This window comes from Chrysemys picta, chromosome 6, assembly GCF_011386835.1.
Source record: "Chrysemys picta bellii isolate R12L10 chromosome 6, ASM1138683v2, whole genome shotgun sequence".
Classification (NCBI taxonomy): Eukaryota; Metazoa; Chordata; order Testudines; family Emydidae; genus Chrysemys; species Chrysemys picta.
In genome coordinates this window covers 48,135,553-48,152,348 of record NC_088796.1, presented here as the reverse complement: position 1 = coordinate 48,152,348, position 16,796 = coordinate 48,135,553, and the positions used below count along the sequence as shown (strand labels likewise).

Sequence of the window (16,796 nt, the reverse complement as noted above, 5' to 3'; positions counted from 1 at the left end):
CCTCTCAAGAGGTCACGCGGGTCAGAGACGTAGGTGTGAGAGGGGACGCGTAGCGCTGCGTGACGCAGCAGTGATGACGCAGTTCTTTGGCGACAGGACCAACCTGATGCTCGATGGCAGCCGCCGTGGGACACAACGTGACTTCTGCCTGCTGAGGCGGTACCGGGTCCGGGCTCCTTCGACCAGAGCTCTCCCAGTGACATCCAGTCGGGACAGAGGATCCGGCTCCGAGGTGGGGATCGCGATGGGAGAGAGCAGCGCCCCCCGCTCCCTCCAGCATGGCCCGGGAGGGAGCCGCGCCGCTCGGCCTGGAGAGCAGCCGGGCCCCGGTCTCTCCCGCCCGCCTCCTGAGGCTGGTGAGCTGCTGGTTCGTTCTGCTCCGCTCGGTGCTGTAGCTCCGCTGCTGGGTAACGAGCCCCTGTGCCTAGATACCCCCGCCCCGTGCAGAGCGCGGCGCCAGCCCGCCTGAGCCGGGCCCGACCGGCGTTGGGCTGCCCCGTCCCGTGTCCTCCAGGTGGGGCCTGCTGCTGAGCGACGGGGCTGCCCCTGTCCCAGACATCTGGCGGGGGGCCGCTACTGCGCGCACCGCTCCGCAGCGGCAACTCCTTAACTACTGGCCAAGCTGGAGTCCTGCTGTGGCGGCTGGGAGCGGGGCTGTCACAGTAGCGGGGAGGGGGATAGCCGGGGTGGCGTGGAAAGGTGTGTGTGTGGGGGGGGTTATCACAGTGGTTGCGTTGTGCAGGCGCTGACTGGTGAGTCCTTAGGCTTGGTTTGAAATGTATCTATCTCCTGAGCAGGGCGCTGTGTTACTGACCTGTCTGTGTCTGTTGTGATGAGCCTGGATGGAAGCTAAGGTGAGCTCACGTGTGATCTGATCCAGCTTCAACACTCTAGATGTAAGGCTGCTATATTAACCTACTGCATGCCCTGGCCTTACCTTCCCCACTGTCCCCTTCATACTTGGCCTTGCCCCCAAAACTTAAAATCAGGAGGCTGGATAAGATATTTCAGCACATTCATAATGGAATTTCACTTGCATTTTTTTATGGTTCAAATTTAAAATTTATTGTACACTCTTGTTTTTCAGCTGCACTTGCATTTAAAAAAAGAAATACCACACTTGCTTTACCGAGAGCATAACAGCAGGGGCTGCACTTGCTGATTTTGGGAACCTAACTATATGAAATAATGGCTAGTTATAAACCTGTAGTGGTTCAGTCATTTCCCAAGCTTGGTGAGAAAATCACACAAGATACTTTGTATTGGAAGAATTACAAGGTAAGAATGCATAGTTAATATATGGGAATATAATTTAAGTGTTTGTGTAGTAGTTTTTGCTTAAAGATTTGTCTTGATTTTATGCAACAGTATAAATGGCCAAAACTTAAAAACAAAAGACTTTCCTATCCATTGTTGTAACTGGACTATCTCTTTATGCACTTTATAGCAAAATAGCTTCAGTAGAGGTGACAACCTGATGGCTTGTTTTTAAAATCAAGTATGTATCTTACTCGTGTAATGAGTTTAAGTCAATATTTCAAGACCCCAAACTGACTTGAATCACAAATTGCTTCCTCTAATATATGCAGTTCGCTCTAATAAAATATGGTCACCTTCATTTATCTTACTGGCAATCATTACAATAAGTTAATTGTAGAAAGTCTTTTTAAAAATGAAAATGTATACCAGACAGTTTAGGTATAATGTACATATGGGTATTTGAAAAGTACATATTTATACAATATGAGCATGTTTTGCATTTTGGCAAATTCCCTAGTAATGAAAGAACATAACGCTTAAAACATAAAATTAGAAACAAAAATTTTTTAAAGCAAAAAAAGGGAAGTAAGATTTTGGGAGTGGCAACTCATTTTTTTAAAAAATACAGCCATGATTTTTTCTGTTCTAATTATTTAAAAGGATTTTGTAATTCATTTTAGAAATTAGACAATGGTAGAGTATCCATGTCAAGCTTTCATGTCTTTTGTAAGACTCCTGCTAATAAAAAAAAAAAAAATCTTTGATAAAGATTAAATTTCTTTAATCTCACTTCAATTCATTTAGACTCCTGTTCAAATAAAGGAATTTGGTGCAGTGAATAAAATTGACTTCTCTCCAATTCCTCCACATAATTATGCTGTCACGGCCTCTTCAAGGGTAAGTTTTCATAATAAGTCCTATTTTGTTTTTCAATTAGTGTTGTATGAGAATGTACTAATTTAAAATTTGTGATTTTTATTTTTTTATTTTTATTTTTTTATTTATTTATTAGATCCATATTTACGGTCGGTACTCTCAGGAGCCAATCAAAACGTTCTCTCGCTTCAAAGATGCTGCTTATTGTGCTACATATAGAGATGATGGCAGGCTGCTTGTTGCTGGCAGTGAAGAAGGTGTCGTTCGGCTATTTGATATCAGTGGAAGAGCAGCACTGAGACAATTTGATGGTCACACTAAGTAAGACCACATGGATTTATTCATTGTGTATAAAAGCTTTCTCATGTGTAAATTTTATGATTTGAAATACCATCGAATACTTTGTGAAGGCGAAGACATTAACAGGGTTCAAAAAAGAACTAGATAAGTTTTGTTACCCTTAATTTTATGCGCCAATTAAAATTAGCATACATTAGTGTTTCTAATTTAACAAAAGGGAAACAAGGTTGTGGCCCGCCCTAAAGGAATTGCCAGGGTGTTATGGACACGTAAGCAGAAATTCTTCGAAAACAAAATAATGATTTATTTAAAAGAAATAAGTGGTTACAATGTTTTTAATAAAGCAAGAAAGAATACATAGAACATAGTAAACCACAATAGAATTACATTTAAAGAATCGTTTAATTAAAGCGGCGCACCAAAATAAAAGACACAGATTATATGGAATATTCCTATATCCCATCTAGAATTATAATGTAAATACATTTAAATGATGTTTACAATCTGATATTACCATTCTGTGGCTGGGGGCCAACCAGTCACAGAATGGGATGGGATAGGTGTCACTCAAACACAGGCATCCGGCTTTATTGACAACCACACCCAGTCACTCTTTAACAAGAAATAATAAAATCAGACTAACACTCACACCCAAATCCCTTACAACTTTTGTATAGAATTACTAGGCTCCTACCGTATTTAAATCTTCCCTTTATATACAAAACAATACGTAATTGCCCTTGATGGAGGGGTGGAGTGGTATTAATGCATATTCTAAGAAGAAAGTCAGTATAGCCCACATTTTGTGTTCTTCAGCAGTTCAAAGTTTATATTAAAAGCACGGGAGTATCTAACTTGCAAGCTGTGGCACTATATTTTCCAGTAGCAGATATTTTGTTAGTCAGTTTATCATAGCACTTCAGATTAAGTGGACATATTTTCCTATAATAACTCTGCACTCAAAGTTTGAAGTACTTGTAGTAATCTTGGACATTGTTCGTTTTGGTTTCTAGAGCAGTACACGTAGTGGACTTTCTGTCTGATAAATACCGTATATTCTCTGGTGCTGACGATTATACTTCGAAGTTGTGGGATATTCCAAGTGCAACAGAAATTGTGTCATACAGCGAGCATACGGATTATGTGAGATGTGGCTGTACAAGTAAACTGAACACAGATCTTTTTGTAACAGGTTTGTTCTGTAAAATACTCATCTGTCTTGAATTGGACTCCTATAAGGAATTCAGAAAAGCAGTTTCTTCTTGATCTGGGTTCCACATCTAAATGGCACTAATTCCCCCCCCCCCCCCCCCCCCGACTGGGAGTCTCCTGCCTTTCATGTGTGTTCTCTCCTTGATTTTTCTGTTTAAAATCTTGATTATCTTAGCATTTATCTTTACAGGATGATTCTTGTTACAGTAGGACAGTGTGCTTGCCTCTTATGCCAGTTCTTTGTCTTTTTGTTTTCTACCGTGTTTCATAGTGAGTAGAACAGTACTCTAGTCCTTTAAGGTTAATGATTCTGCTAAAATACTTACTAGACTATTTCTTGAGGTTTTTAAGAATAAGTAAGTAAGCATTCCACTTACCTAATACATCAATGCAATTGAAAATTTTTGCTAAGACTTTAGGAAAAGATGGCACCAGTGAACATGGCTTGTGTGGTCTAAAAGTTGAAGTTTCAAAACTGGAACAAATGCAGTTTAAGTAGCTATTAGAACCAACTGCGACTGAGTTTCCTGATATTTTCATAATATTCTAGATTAAATAACATGCACACTTGCACAGAACACTATCCGTTATATTGTGCTATATGAGTTATCTAACGTAAAGTTATGGTTATCAAACCACTGGTTGGACTATAGTAATGCTTCATTACATTTGAAAACTGACATTCCAAGTTTTTACATGGTATTAAACATTGTCTTCTAGCTCTGGTAGTTCTTGTGATTCTTGCTGCTAGAGTCCTATGAATTCAAGGGTGGGTAGGAAGAAAACTGATCTGAATGACACGGATTGTAAGGTCCAGTGTCTTGGTAGGACTAAAGGTGAGATCCTTATACCATCTGAAAGATGGAAATTCACTTATGTAAAATACTGGCTATTTAAACTGTGAAGCAAAGTGCTTTTCCGTTGGTCAGCAGTTCCTATGGACTTTGGTTTGAGATTGAACATTTTATCTTAGATGAGTGTGTGGGGTTTTTTGGTACTTGAAATGTTATGGATTCTTAAATTAAAACTGTTCACTGGGGTATTTTTCAGGTTCATACGATCACACTGTGAAAGTATTTGATGTACGGACAGAAAAAAGTGTTATGACTGTAGAGCATGGACAGCCTGTGGAGAGTGTTCTTCTCTTCCCTTCTGGGGGTCTTCTAGTCTCTGCAGGTATTTGAACAAAATGAAATTTCTTTCCTTTCTTCTCCCCCCTTAACTTGCAGCCACAGAGCGGGTTATCACATTTGTCATTGCTGAGACTGAAACACCAAGGCTGAACACTTCTACTGCGTTATGAATTAATATTGGATTGAACTCTCGATTGTCATGCAGCCATAAGTGGCCTGGTTCCAGCTGTCTGAGATCCCACTATAGTAGTGAATTTGCTGTCTGTCCCAAGAGCTAAACTGAAGGAGTAGGTAGCAGGAGAGGGTCTTCATCTCTGTAGTCTGCTCCCACTTGCTGTTAATCAAAACTAAAACAAGAAACCTTTAGGACTGGAAACTGACTCTCATTGGCGTAGTGCCATATTGTGCAAGGGTGGAAGAATGGGATAAATTGTTTCATGGGACAAAGATTATTCTTGAAAGATGTGACTTTTTCTCCCTTGATCTGAAGAGCTAAGAATCTTCATCTTCTTCAGGGTCTTCCCTCCCCCACCCCCCATTTGCTTGAACACAAACCGAAGATCCCCCAACTCCATACTGAGCCTCCATAATATTCTTAGAGGGAATTTACAAGTTTTCTCCTTTTTAACATCTTTAATAGACCATGATTGACGCCCACAGCTGCTATACCCTGCGTGATACAATATTTTTCTCCCAGTTGCTTCTAGAGGAAGATCATGTCTCCTATAGAATATAAACTCAAATTGTTTTTGTTTGTTTGACAGGTACTTACGTCATAATCATAAGTGGACAAGGGTGGAGGCAGTAAACTTAGTGTTAAAAGGAAACCATGACTTTTTGCTAGTTTGTTCTTTTGTGCTCTTAACTTGAAAATTTATGCAAAGAAGCTTAAATGTGTACATGTCAAACTGCTTTGCATGTGTTTCCTGTTTATAGGAGGCCGGTATGTTAAAGTCTGGGACATTCTAAAAGGAGGGCAATTACTAGTATCGCTGAAAAATCACCATAAAACTGTAACCTGTTTATGCCTCAGTAGCTCTGGGCAAAGGCTGCTCTCAGGATCATTAGACAGGTTAGTATCTTTCACTTGATCTAACTTTTTTTTTAGGGGGGTTTGTTATTTTTAAATTTGGGAAAAACACATTGTAGTCATGACTGCTATAGATCAAGGCAGGAGACTTAGGAAAACACCAGACTAAAGTAATAAAAGCAATATTTTTCATACTAATACTTCAGTTACTGGTGCAAGTAACTTTGAAACACATTCTGGGGCTTTGTTCTACCTTTAATTGTGCACTCGTAATTCCCATTGTCTTAAGTGGCAGATGAATAAATCATTCTAAGGGCCAAACTGATTTTTCACCAAATTGCTATTCTGTTTCCTGAAACTCCAAACTTAAATTGCCCCCCCATGCCAATTGCTCCTATTTTAATATGAAAAGAGAGCTATACTTACTTACTAGTGCCTCTGATTTCAGTGTAGATCAGAGTCCTCTCTTGCTAATAATCCTCACTCGCACCTTACATCAAAAATGGCAACCTCCACCCCACTCTTTATTCATATTAGCACTTGTTCCCTACCCCCAAAAGTGGCTGCCCTGGTCCTTACTGTCTACTCTTGATCCCTGGATTGGGTCACAGTTTCCCTTGGAGCTCTTTTGCTGAACTATCTCCTCTACTTTCTTCTGAGTATTTCCTTCTAACTCACTAGCAAGAGGGGTCCAAACCGGCAGAGGGAAGTACCTAGTGCAAGAAGAGATTAAAAAGATAAAAGGTTCAAATGATTGAGCCATTGTTTCTGGCTTTTCCTTTGGTGCCTAGGGAAGGCAGTAGTACCATGACACTCAGTTCATGTTTGGAAAGTTATTTGAAAGCTAGAAATTGAAATATTATTTTAAATAAAAGCTTAGTTTCTGCAGAATCTGCATATTATAGACCAACCACGTAAATATATCGTGGAGGCCAGGTCTGGACCATGAGCCAGATGTTTGAACAACTATCTGATGGTACAGCAAGTGTAAGAGTTAGAGTATGAAATCTTTCTGCAGGCTAGAGAGCTGAAGAGACCAGTAAAAGTAGAATCTGTTGTAGAATGAAGCAACTTTTATGTAAAATTTATTGAAATCTCTTTAGATGGGTCTGTGACATTTGTAAGAGAGGTGAAATTCCTGTAATATATCTAGACTGAGACATGGAAATGTAAAGTTGTAAATAAGTTGCTTTTCTATGCAGGCATGTGAAGGTTTACAGTACAACCTCCTACAAAGTAGTCCACAGCTTTGATTATGCTGCATCAATTCTGAGTCTTGCATTGGCTGTAAGTATAATATAAAAATTATTTTTTAAGCTCTTTGGGAACTGGTGTATTAAAAAAAAAAAAAGTGGTTTACATAATTGATTTTAGCTTTTGTTGCAATCTCTAAATGTCAGAGGGATGCTATGTGTGTGAGGATCACTAAATTAATTCTACACATACAAGTATTACCTGGAGACTTTGAGTATTATACATTAGGCTGCCATAACAATCTATTGGCTTAACATGCTGTCCCGCAGCTGAGTCTGGCACTGGTCTTAGCAGTGTACTCTGAGCTGGGAGTGTCTTGAGCAGTGTGCTCCCCCAAGGAGTGAGTGATTGGGAAGGGAATGTTGCTGTGTTCTGACCTTCACTTTATATAGAATGCTGAACTCTTTCTTGTTGGGGAGCCTTCTGCAGCTCCAGCTGGAAGTGGACCAGTTGTTGAAGCTAGTCAGCGGTTGTGGGAGGACCTGCACCAGGAGCCTTTTAGAGCCAATCTGGTCTGGGGAGACATGGATAGAATCAAACAATTCATCTGCCGAAACCTTCCTCACTCTCCATGCAGGCTTCCCCTGTGATGAAGGGTTAAGGATAGAGACATTAGAAACTAGTTTCCATAGGAGGAGCTATGGACAAACAACCTCCTGGCAGGGAATGCAGGAGCTGCCTGACAGCTCACTCCTACTGCAGGCAGAGCTAGCTGTGGCTGCTCTCCTGTCAGAACTTCTGCAGAGGAGGAAGGGAATGAACTGCTTGGCAAGCCATCCCTTTACCTTCCCTGCCTGAGAGTCAAGGGAAGAGCCAAATTCTCTGCTTGGTGGGGCCGAGAAGGCTGGTCAGACACAGCTCCCTTCTCCCAGCAGTGGTAGTTCAGAGGGCCACCCTGATAGCTGGTAGAGAGTCTGGCATCAATTGACTACCTCTTCTCCCTTCCCATAGCCCTCCCTCCCCCCTTCTCTGGCTCTTCCAGAGGTCTGCTTGTCTTGGCCCCTCACAGCTATCTCTTGGGGGCCAGAGGGGAAGGGAGGTATGAGTCTCAGGGAGTCTGGTATTTAGATAAATATGAGCCCAAAGAGTCAAAGATGCTAACATGACCCTGTCACTGTACAACATTAACAGTTTTAAACAAAGGTCAAGGTTCAGCGTATAGAGACCTCAGCCTGTTTAGTACCATGGGAAACATAAGAACTACCATACTGGGTCAGAACAATGGTCTGTCAAGTCCAGTATCCTGTCTTCCATCAGTGGTCAGCACCAGGGATTCAGGGTGAGTGTACAGAACAGGGCAGTTTTGGAGATATCCACCCCGTTTGGCTTCTGGCAATCAGAGGTTTAGGTTTGCCGTGAGCATGGGGTTACATTCCTGACTATCTTGGCTAATAGCCAGTGATGGACTTATTCTCCATGAACTAATTTAGTTCTTTTTTTAATCCACTTATCGTATACTTTGAGCCTTCACAACATTCACTGGCAATGAGTTACACAAGTTAACTGTATTGTGTGAAGAAATGCTTCCTCTTGTATTAAACCTGCTGCCACCTGTCATCAGGTGATCCCTGGTTTTTGTATTGTGGGAAAGGGTAAATAGAGAATTTGTTTTCCCCCACATCATTAATGATTTTGTAGATCTCTATCATATTTCCTCATAATCATCTCTTTATTAAGACGACCAGCCCTAATCTTTAGTCTCTCCTCTGGGAGTTGTTCCATTCCCGTGTGTGTCCAAAAATTGTGCTTAGATCAGCAGGCCTTAGTACTTTGGGGTTTTTATCAGACCTGATTCATACAAAATATATTAACAATGTTTATATAACCTTAGAACTCTGCCTGCTATGGAAAGCTTCATCACAGCAAAAACATTTGGTTACTTACTCAATTTCTTGTTCATTTTAGCCTGAAGATGAAACTATAGTTGTAGGTATGACCAATGGGGTACTAAATGTGAGACACAGAAAACACGAAGAAAGCAAAGAACGTTTTCCAAAGAAGAAACGGCCAGGATACAGAACCTTTGTAAAAGGAAGAAACTACATGCCGAAGCAGGTATGGGGGAGAGGAAGAAGCGTGTGTGGTAGCTGCATTCTGTATAACTCTTCAAAATAAAAATTGCGCTTATTTTTTAAAATCTATCCATCTGATATTAGTATGAAGGGTTTTAAAGGTAATGATCTAACTAGCTGTGCTGACAACTGTATTTTTAACATGACTTTCCAAATACACCATTTTTTTTTTTCCCCCTGAAAACTTTCCCAGAACTCTGATAAGAACAGAAGGCACCTGGACAGCAGATTGTAGTATCTGGAAAAACAATATAAAGAAATTGAGAAGTAGTGTTAGTGCTAACAAAACACTTAAACATGTTTGCTCTATCCTGAACTGTCCTTTCAATTCTAGGAAGATTTCTTTGTCAGTAAACCTGTGAGAAGTCACTTGAAAAAGTATGACAAACTCCTAAAAAGCTTCCAGGTATCCAAGGCTCTTGATGTAGTACTTGAGGTAAGGCCATTACTGCTTTGTGCGTCAATACTCAGTGCTTTCATTTGAAATTTATATTTACATATTATGAAATAATATAACTTTGAGACAGGCCTAGAAGGGGAAGAAATCTCTCTTGTGTACATAGACCTGCTTATGCGTATGTAGGTTTCATTTCATGTTGAGGATGAGCACTGGTACTAAACTCTTTACATACACTTAGGCCCGTAACAGGACGCCTGAAATTACAGTTGCAGTCATGCAGGAGCTAAATCGCAGAGGAACACTGAAAAATGCACTTGCAGGACGAGATGAAACACAACTTAGCATCCTCCTGGCTTTCTTGATAAGGTATCACTCACCTAAATTACCTCTGACAAGGCTATTTCATCAGGCAGATGTTTCTTGTTGCCAGCTTTTGCCACTCTTTTACCTGCAGACACCTCTTTCAAGACTGTTGGAGTGAAACCTTGGCCCCACTGAAGTCAACAGGAATTTTGACCTCAGTGGGGGCACAAGCTTAGAATTTACCCCTACCGTTGTTCACAATTACTCTGTGTTCTTAATGGACTTGTGCTTATATGGTAACTACACTGCCTTTCATTTATAAAATGCATGTTGATCAAGTTTGCTGCTCTCTTTTTAGAGGAAGTCTGAGACCACCAAAAAGAGGATGAGGTTTCTTTAAACTTGCCTTCTTACCCCTTTGCCTGCAACCCTCCCACTCCACCTTAATGAGTCCTGTTGTCTGAAGCTTGTGTTTTATCTTCCTGTATTTAAAAAGAAAATTGCCACCTTTCCAAGTCCCAGTGCTTTCCTCATTGAGCGGTTGCCACGTGTGACTTCCTGATTATCCCATCCCTTGGACTGCTTTTACCAGTTGTCTGGTTAAACTTTTGTGTGGTAAATTGTACATGCGTATAGGGAAACTGTTTATTCACACTGGTGGTGTGGGAGTAAATGGCTAGTATCTTAATTTTATACCTCTCATAGAACTGGAAGGGACCTTGAAAGGTCATAGAGTCCAGTCCCCTGCCTGGGTTTTTTTTGTTTTGTTTGCTCCAGATCCCTAAATGGCCCCCTTAAGGATTGAACTTACAACCCTGGGTTTAGCAGGCCAATGCTCAAACCACTGAGCTATCCTTCCCCCCTCCCCCCATTTTAAGAATTGTTTTGTCTCTGCAGGTATGTGGTTGAGCCAAGATTTGCCCCTATGCTGATAAAAGTTGCAGAAATGATTATTGGTAAGTAGCAACAAAGAGTCCTGTGGCACCTTGGAGACTAACAGACGTATTAGAGCATAAGCTTTCGTGGGTGAATACCCACTTCTTCAAATGAATGTTCTGTAAGTACTGTACCAAAAGGAAACTCCTAGTAATCCAAGCTAAGCTTACGCTGTTCCAAAGAGTAAAGTTCTACATTTTGCCTAACGACCCAGCGTGGAATTTAAAACTGATATAATAAAAAGCCAGTGGTCAAAATAGAGATCAGCAAATTCCAAGCTTTATTTTTTTCTTGCCAGATGATTGATCAGACTGTACACTTCACTTTGATTAATGTTCATTGTACAGAAGAGCACCCGTCCCAGGCTCTGAATGCCCTCAGCACTATTTTTATGCAGTTGTGTGGTATGACTAGCTTCCCCAACTTCTCCCAGTGCATAATACCACAAGTAGTAAACATTTAAACAAAATTTAAGCCCCCTTCAGGCTTACTAGCATGAAAGTTACTATAAGATATATCAATAACTTTTCAGAAGGCTATTAAAATATTCTCCATCTTGCCACGAAGCAAGACTTATCAGAAATAACTATATATTTAAAAAATAAAATATATGCTTATAAAATATGAACCAATGGATATCCGCACATAGACTAACTTTAACTTTCCTTCATCCAGATATTTATCTCCCTGTGGTTGGACAATCGGCAGTCATTGATAAACAATTCTTAAGACTCCAAGAGATCATAGAAAAAGAAATTGATTACCAGGCGGAACTACTTGAAGTTTTGGGAATGATGGATGCACTGTTTGCTACCATGACGAGGAAAAAGGCCACTTCTCTAGAGGAGAACAAAACTCATGGTATTTTGAGGGTTCCGGAACAAGCTACAAGTAACTAACTGTCTAATTCCATACGTCATATTTGTGGAAAATTCATTGGATTTAAAAATCTACGAAGCTTTCCCCAGATAACTTTTTTTCTGTAGCAGCTTTCAAAATACTACTTTGCTTCAGGAAATGGAAACGACTCCTGCAGGATGTGTTTTGAAGAGACTGAATTAATGATGACAGAAAGAGCGGACCCTTTCAAGACAGACTTTCCATGTAATTTTTTGACCACAAAGATTTTAAAGTTTTATTCCAAAGCTATTTAACTACTAAAATACATCTTGTGGATCAGTACAAAGTGAGACTTTGTTCCTCCAAATACGTCTATGAACTTCATTTTATATTGCTCCTCTTTTCTCCTCTTCTTCCCCCCCCCCCCCAAAAAAAAAGATTGTTTGTTTAACTTTAATATACATCAATCCTATAATAATTGGTATATCTCAAATCTCAGGTACTTGGCCACAGGAATAAAACCAAGTATGACTTTGACATAGCTTGACTGCATTGTGGCGTTTTTTTCATTCCCTTTTCATTACCCAGTTCAAATCTTTGGTATCTTAGTAAAAAGCAATTCTCTCTCTCTCTCTCTCTCTATCTCAGAAAATAGTGGACAACAGTGAAGCATTTTTTAGGGGTACAGGAAGAGTCTGAGTTCAGTATCTTTACTGAAATCCTTGCAATGTATTCACTTTTGAAAAGTGAATGCTAACTCATAAGAATTCTAGGCAAAATAGGTTATTTGGATTGAGTTTTTGCCTTAAAGCAACTTAGGTTTATTTATTTTTTTAAACTAACTAAATTACTCCTCAGTGAGGAAATCCTCAGTTACAGTTCCAGCACCAATATTAACTTTTGCTCCTTCCCCTGCCACTCTCCCAATATCAGCTGAATCCCTTCACTTGCACTTAAATCTGCCTTATTGCTTTTATGAGTTGTTTGTTATAACCTTGCACCAACCCTTTAAACTTCTCTCAAGTGTTGGGGAAGGGAATTTTTGGTCTATATTGCCAAGAGGCTTCTGGTGGTCAATAGTGCATGTGTGTAGGTTGTGGTGAGGACACAAGTTGATTTCTAACATGCATCTGCCCTAACCTGGATTTGAAGCCTACAAAGGGTGATACACATGATCTCGGTGTCTTGGCCCGATGTGGCAGATACAGATATTAGTGGCAGAAATAAAATGAAGTTCATGTAGATTTTAGCTAAAATCCTGGGTATCTTGCAGTTTAGAGCGATTGAATCTCCAGCCTGTGTACCCATTAACATGTGCAGGCCAGTGTGTATTTTACTTATGGATACTAAACAGGGAGGGTGAAGGAGAGAGGTTACAATTGATACTGGAACACTGAAAACTTTGACTCCTAAGCATTAATTAATTAATTAGTTTATTTTTAAAAACATTCCTGGAAACAGTGTCTGAATGGTGACTTCATTTTTTATTTGGAATTTAATATATTATAACATTAATATGTTAAAGTAATTAATCCAGGTTCAATCACCTTAGAGACTTCATGTGAGTTGCAAGGGCTGCTGGCACACAGGTGGTGGGATGTGTAATTTTACTCAGGCCTCTTAGTCCATGAAGTGCTCTTGAAAGTTTGCTCACATGATCCCTCTGGTGGGTGAATCTGAATGCAATTTTGAGTCACAGAGGTGGAAGTTTCTCTTAATAGCCAGATGTTTTACTATCTTAATAGGGAAAACATCTTGGAAAGCTTTGGTGATGTCCAGCTTCAATCTCCTGTGTAAAGAAATCTGGGCCTATGAGGCGGGTATCTGGAACTCCAAGACCTGCTATTATATGGATAGCAGAGCCACAGGAAGAAGTGCAGTTAAAATGGTGGAATAACCACTAGCCCTGAGTTGGAAATTTAATGTAAAAGAAGAATTGGTCATCTGTGGATGTCTTAAAGATGAGCTTGCTAAAGTAAAACAGTGGAGGTAGAGTGTAATTAGAAATATGTAATTAATGGAGAAGCATGGCTCTCTTGTACTCCTAGTGATATGAGACCTTAATTTTAGGAAGATTACTAAAATAACCTTGCAGGCTTTTGATAGAATTTTTTACTGGTACAAGATTGTACGATCCTAAGATTCATGTCATCTTGCTTGAGATGAGTTTCTCTCTAATGGTAGGTCAGGTGGCCATTGCTATTCTGACACAACAGCACTGACAGAAACTGGGAGTATCTGGGTGGTAATCAGGTTCACTGCCTCATATGGCATCAAGTTTTAGCTGTCTGGGGGTGTCTAATGTGATGGCTGCACCCACAGCTACTACTAACCAGGATTGTGTTCATGCTGTCTGTTCTGAAAATTACCCCAGGATTTGAGAGACTACCTTTTTTTTTTTTTTTATAAATACATTTACATTTTTCTGTGAGGGTCTGTAAAGATGAGGGTTATTTGTTACCAATAGGGCTTCTGTAATTTTTCTAATTTTAGCATTATAATGGGAGAGACTATCAAACTGAACAAAAGAGAATAAATGACTGAAACAGATATAGACAAGTAAATATCTACAATGGTCTCTTTATGTATGCTAGCATATGTGCTTATATTTTTTAAAGCACTAATGCATTGTTGATTGCAAATGTAAGCATACTTAAAGAGAAGCTAAGGTTCTCATAATACCATTAATTTTCCTGAAGTGCATGTACTACGACAAATGTTCTATGCCTAACAATCTAGTAATCCAAAAACATTAGAATGCAGTAGGATGGCTTTAAATAGCTACAAGAACCTTAACCATGTGTATGTGTGGGGCTTTTCTCACCTTAAAGGGGGCAAGAGGAAGAAACCTTTCATGTGCATGCTCCCTGGACCAGCAGGTCACTTTGGTATTACCAGGTTGGTATGTCCTTGAAATGCACAATTAATACACTTTCACCAGTCCAGTTGTTATACAGAATGATCTGATTTTAGGAAGGCTTTTGATGGGATGTGTTCTCAAGTTGCCACTTTAAAATAGCTTTTGCATCTTATACCTTTGGTCCTCCCAAAGATGGATAATGTGGAAGGATGACAGAAGAGAGGCTGCCAAGTCCCTTCTCATGCACCCAGAAATGGTGCTGGGTTTGTGGGTAAAGAGTTAACTTGTCTCTTCTCATTCCTTTGACACTTGAAGTGCAGGGGAGGAAGGAGTGGGTGGGACTTCCCCTCCCCCACCCCCATTTTACTAAAGCAAGCATTCCTCAATGACTGACTTCTCTTTTTTTGTGGAGCAAAAAAACCAGACTCCAATGAGAAACCGCAGAACTGGAATTAATTTGCAAACTGGACGCCATCAAATTAGGCCTGAATAAAGACTGGGAGTGGATGGGTCACTACAAAAAGTAATTTTCCCTCTGCTGATACTCACACCTTGTGAACTGTTCAGAATAGGCCACTTCCACCTTAATTGAAGTGACTCGTTAGCACTGATCCCCCACTTGGTAAGGCAACTCCCATCTTTTCATGTGCTGTAATATATATATCTGCCTACTGTATTTTTCACTCCATGCATCTGATGAAGTGGGTTTTAGCCCATGACCGCTTATGCCCAAATACATTTGTTAGTCTCTAAGGTGCCACAAGGACTCCTTGTGGTTTTTGCTGATACAGACTAACATGGCTAGCACTCTGAAACCCATCACAAGTAAATATTTCACAAGTACAGCTCAACTTAGGTTACCTTATTAGCCTCAGGGTTTTTATTTTAACCCAAATATTAAGACCTTAGATGTATCATGCTGCTTGATCTAGAGCAGTTTCACAAAGTGTGATCTGTGGACTACTGCTAGTCCATGGAACACTTGCCAGTGGCCTCTAGAGCGCTAGCTGGTTATGTCGAGTTTGCTCTTGTTTACAGGAGCTAAACTTCTTTAGGTTAGCTTAAAATACATTACTGCTCCTCCTCCGTGTGAACAATTCCTGTAGTTGCCACATAGATGTGTTATCAGTGCAATTGCAGCAGTGGTGGTGATTTGAGAAACCTTGGCTTTGAGTTCTTTTTAGAATTAGCAATATTAAGGCCTAGTTTCTTTTGCCAGCAAAATGGAGTAAAATGGTGATGTCACCACAATGGCCTGAAACCCCCAAACTGATACTTTGTTCTCTAATGTGGGCGTAGAGTACAAGCAAGTGGAGAAAGGGACAGAATGGTAGATATAAACTTGGAAAGATGCAGCTCAAGTTTCAACCTACTGTGATCACTTTCTCCCAGTCCATTCTTCCAAAGAGTCTTCCAGCAAGAAGAGGAAAGTAGGAACCTGATATTTATATAGGAAGTGTTAAAGCCTGTGTGAACCCAGATGCAATGGAAAAATGGTTGGGCAGCAAGGAGGAGCGGAGAAAGGGCCTTGGAAGAGAGGAGGTTGTAAAACTTAGCTGGATTAAGACTGGAAATTAGGGTGAACTGTCTTAAATTGTTTTTAGCTAAAGACAGTAATTGGCAATGACATCACTTATTTATTAAAGGGTGTAAAAAGTAAACTCTCTTAAAGGGTTCATTGCTAATACTTATATGACCACATTAGAGCCAACCTGTACAGATCTAAGCACTCCTGGGTTTAGCCTGTTTGTAAGTATCTTGATCAAATGCTTATAAATGTTTGGTTACTGTTTAGATGTAGTAAAATTGCTTATTAGTTAGGCTTTTTAGCAGAACCAGCCCACAATGTTTTGGCACCTGAGGAGGGGAGCTCAGATGACACCTCTATACCCCCTCGCTTGGGCCAAAACTTTGAAAGGTCTCAATTCTGCCTTCCTGTTCTTCTCCTCTCATGGTACTGCTCTGCTACCTCCCCCAATAAAGGAGAACTAACACTTAAAATTTTTGAACAAGGCATTTTAAGTTAACACTTACATTTGCTGTTCAGGCATTTGAAAGTTAACTTTTCTTGTCTGCATAGTAAACACTGGCATTTTTATCTGTTTGAATAATCAAAGTGGTGCTTTCCGTGCCTTCTTGGTTGCAAAGATTTGAACTGCTTCCTGCTGAAGGTCCACAGTCTGGGCCAGCTCATGCTCTATTGAGATGGTTGCAAGGCCGACCAGCAGGATTGGGTCATTGTGGAGCATAGATGTGTTTTTTATTAACTTCAGCTTGGAGAAGCTGCATTCTCTACTGGCACCTGTTACAGGAAGTGTTA

The 16,796-nt window shown here is 40.2% G+C and overlaps 1 protein-coding gene across 5 annotated transcripts; it reads left to right on the top strand.

Moving 5' to 3' along the window:
- Window positions 1–90: 90 nt before the first annotated feature.
- Window positions 91–12,157, top strand: UTP15 (UTP15 small subunit processome component). 5 transcript variants are annotated; one of them, XM_005288248.5, is made up of 14 exons: window positions 91–232; window positions 798–854; window positions 1,088–1,278; window positions 2,065–2,157; window positions 2,273–2,457; window positions 3,450–3,628; window positions 4,699–4,824; window positions 5,718–5,853; window positions 7,014–7,098; window positions 8,971–9,120; window positions 9,472–9,573; window positions 9,776–9,903; window positions 10,738–10,796; window positions 11,452–12,157. In XM_005288248.5, the coding sequence occupies exons 3-14, from the start codon at window positions 1,189–1,191 to the stop codon at window positions 11,673–11,675; spliced, it is 1,557 nt and encodes a 518-aa protein (XP_005288305.2). In that variant the 5' UTR covers window positions 91–232; window positions 798–854; window positions 1,088–1,188; the 3' UTR covers window positions 11,676–12,157. The 5 variants fall into 5 exon arrangements, with proteins under 5 accessions (XP_005288305.2, XP_008165741.2, XP_042711866.2 ...); XM_008167519.4 differs by having other exon boundaries at window positions 798–896; XM_005288249.5 differs by having other exon boundaries at window positions 217–356.
- Window positions 12,158–16,796: the final 4,639 nt, after the last annotated feature.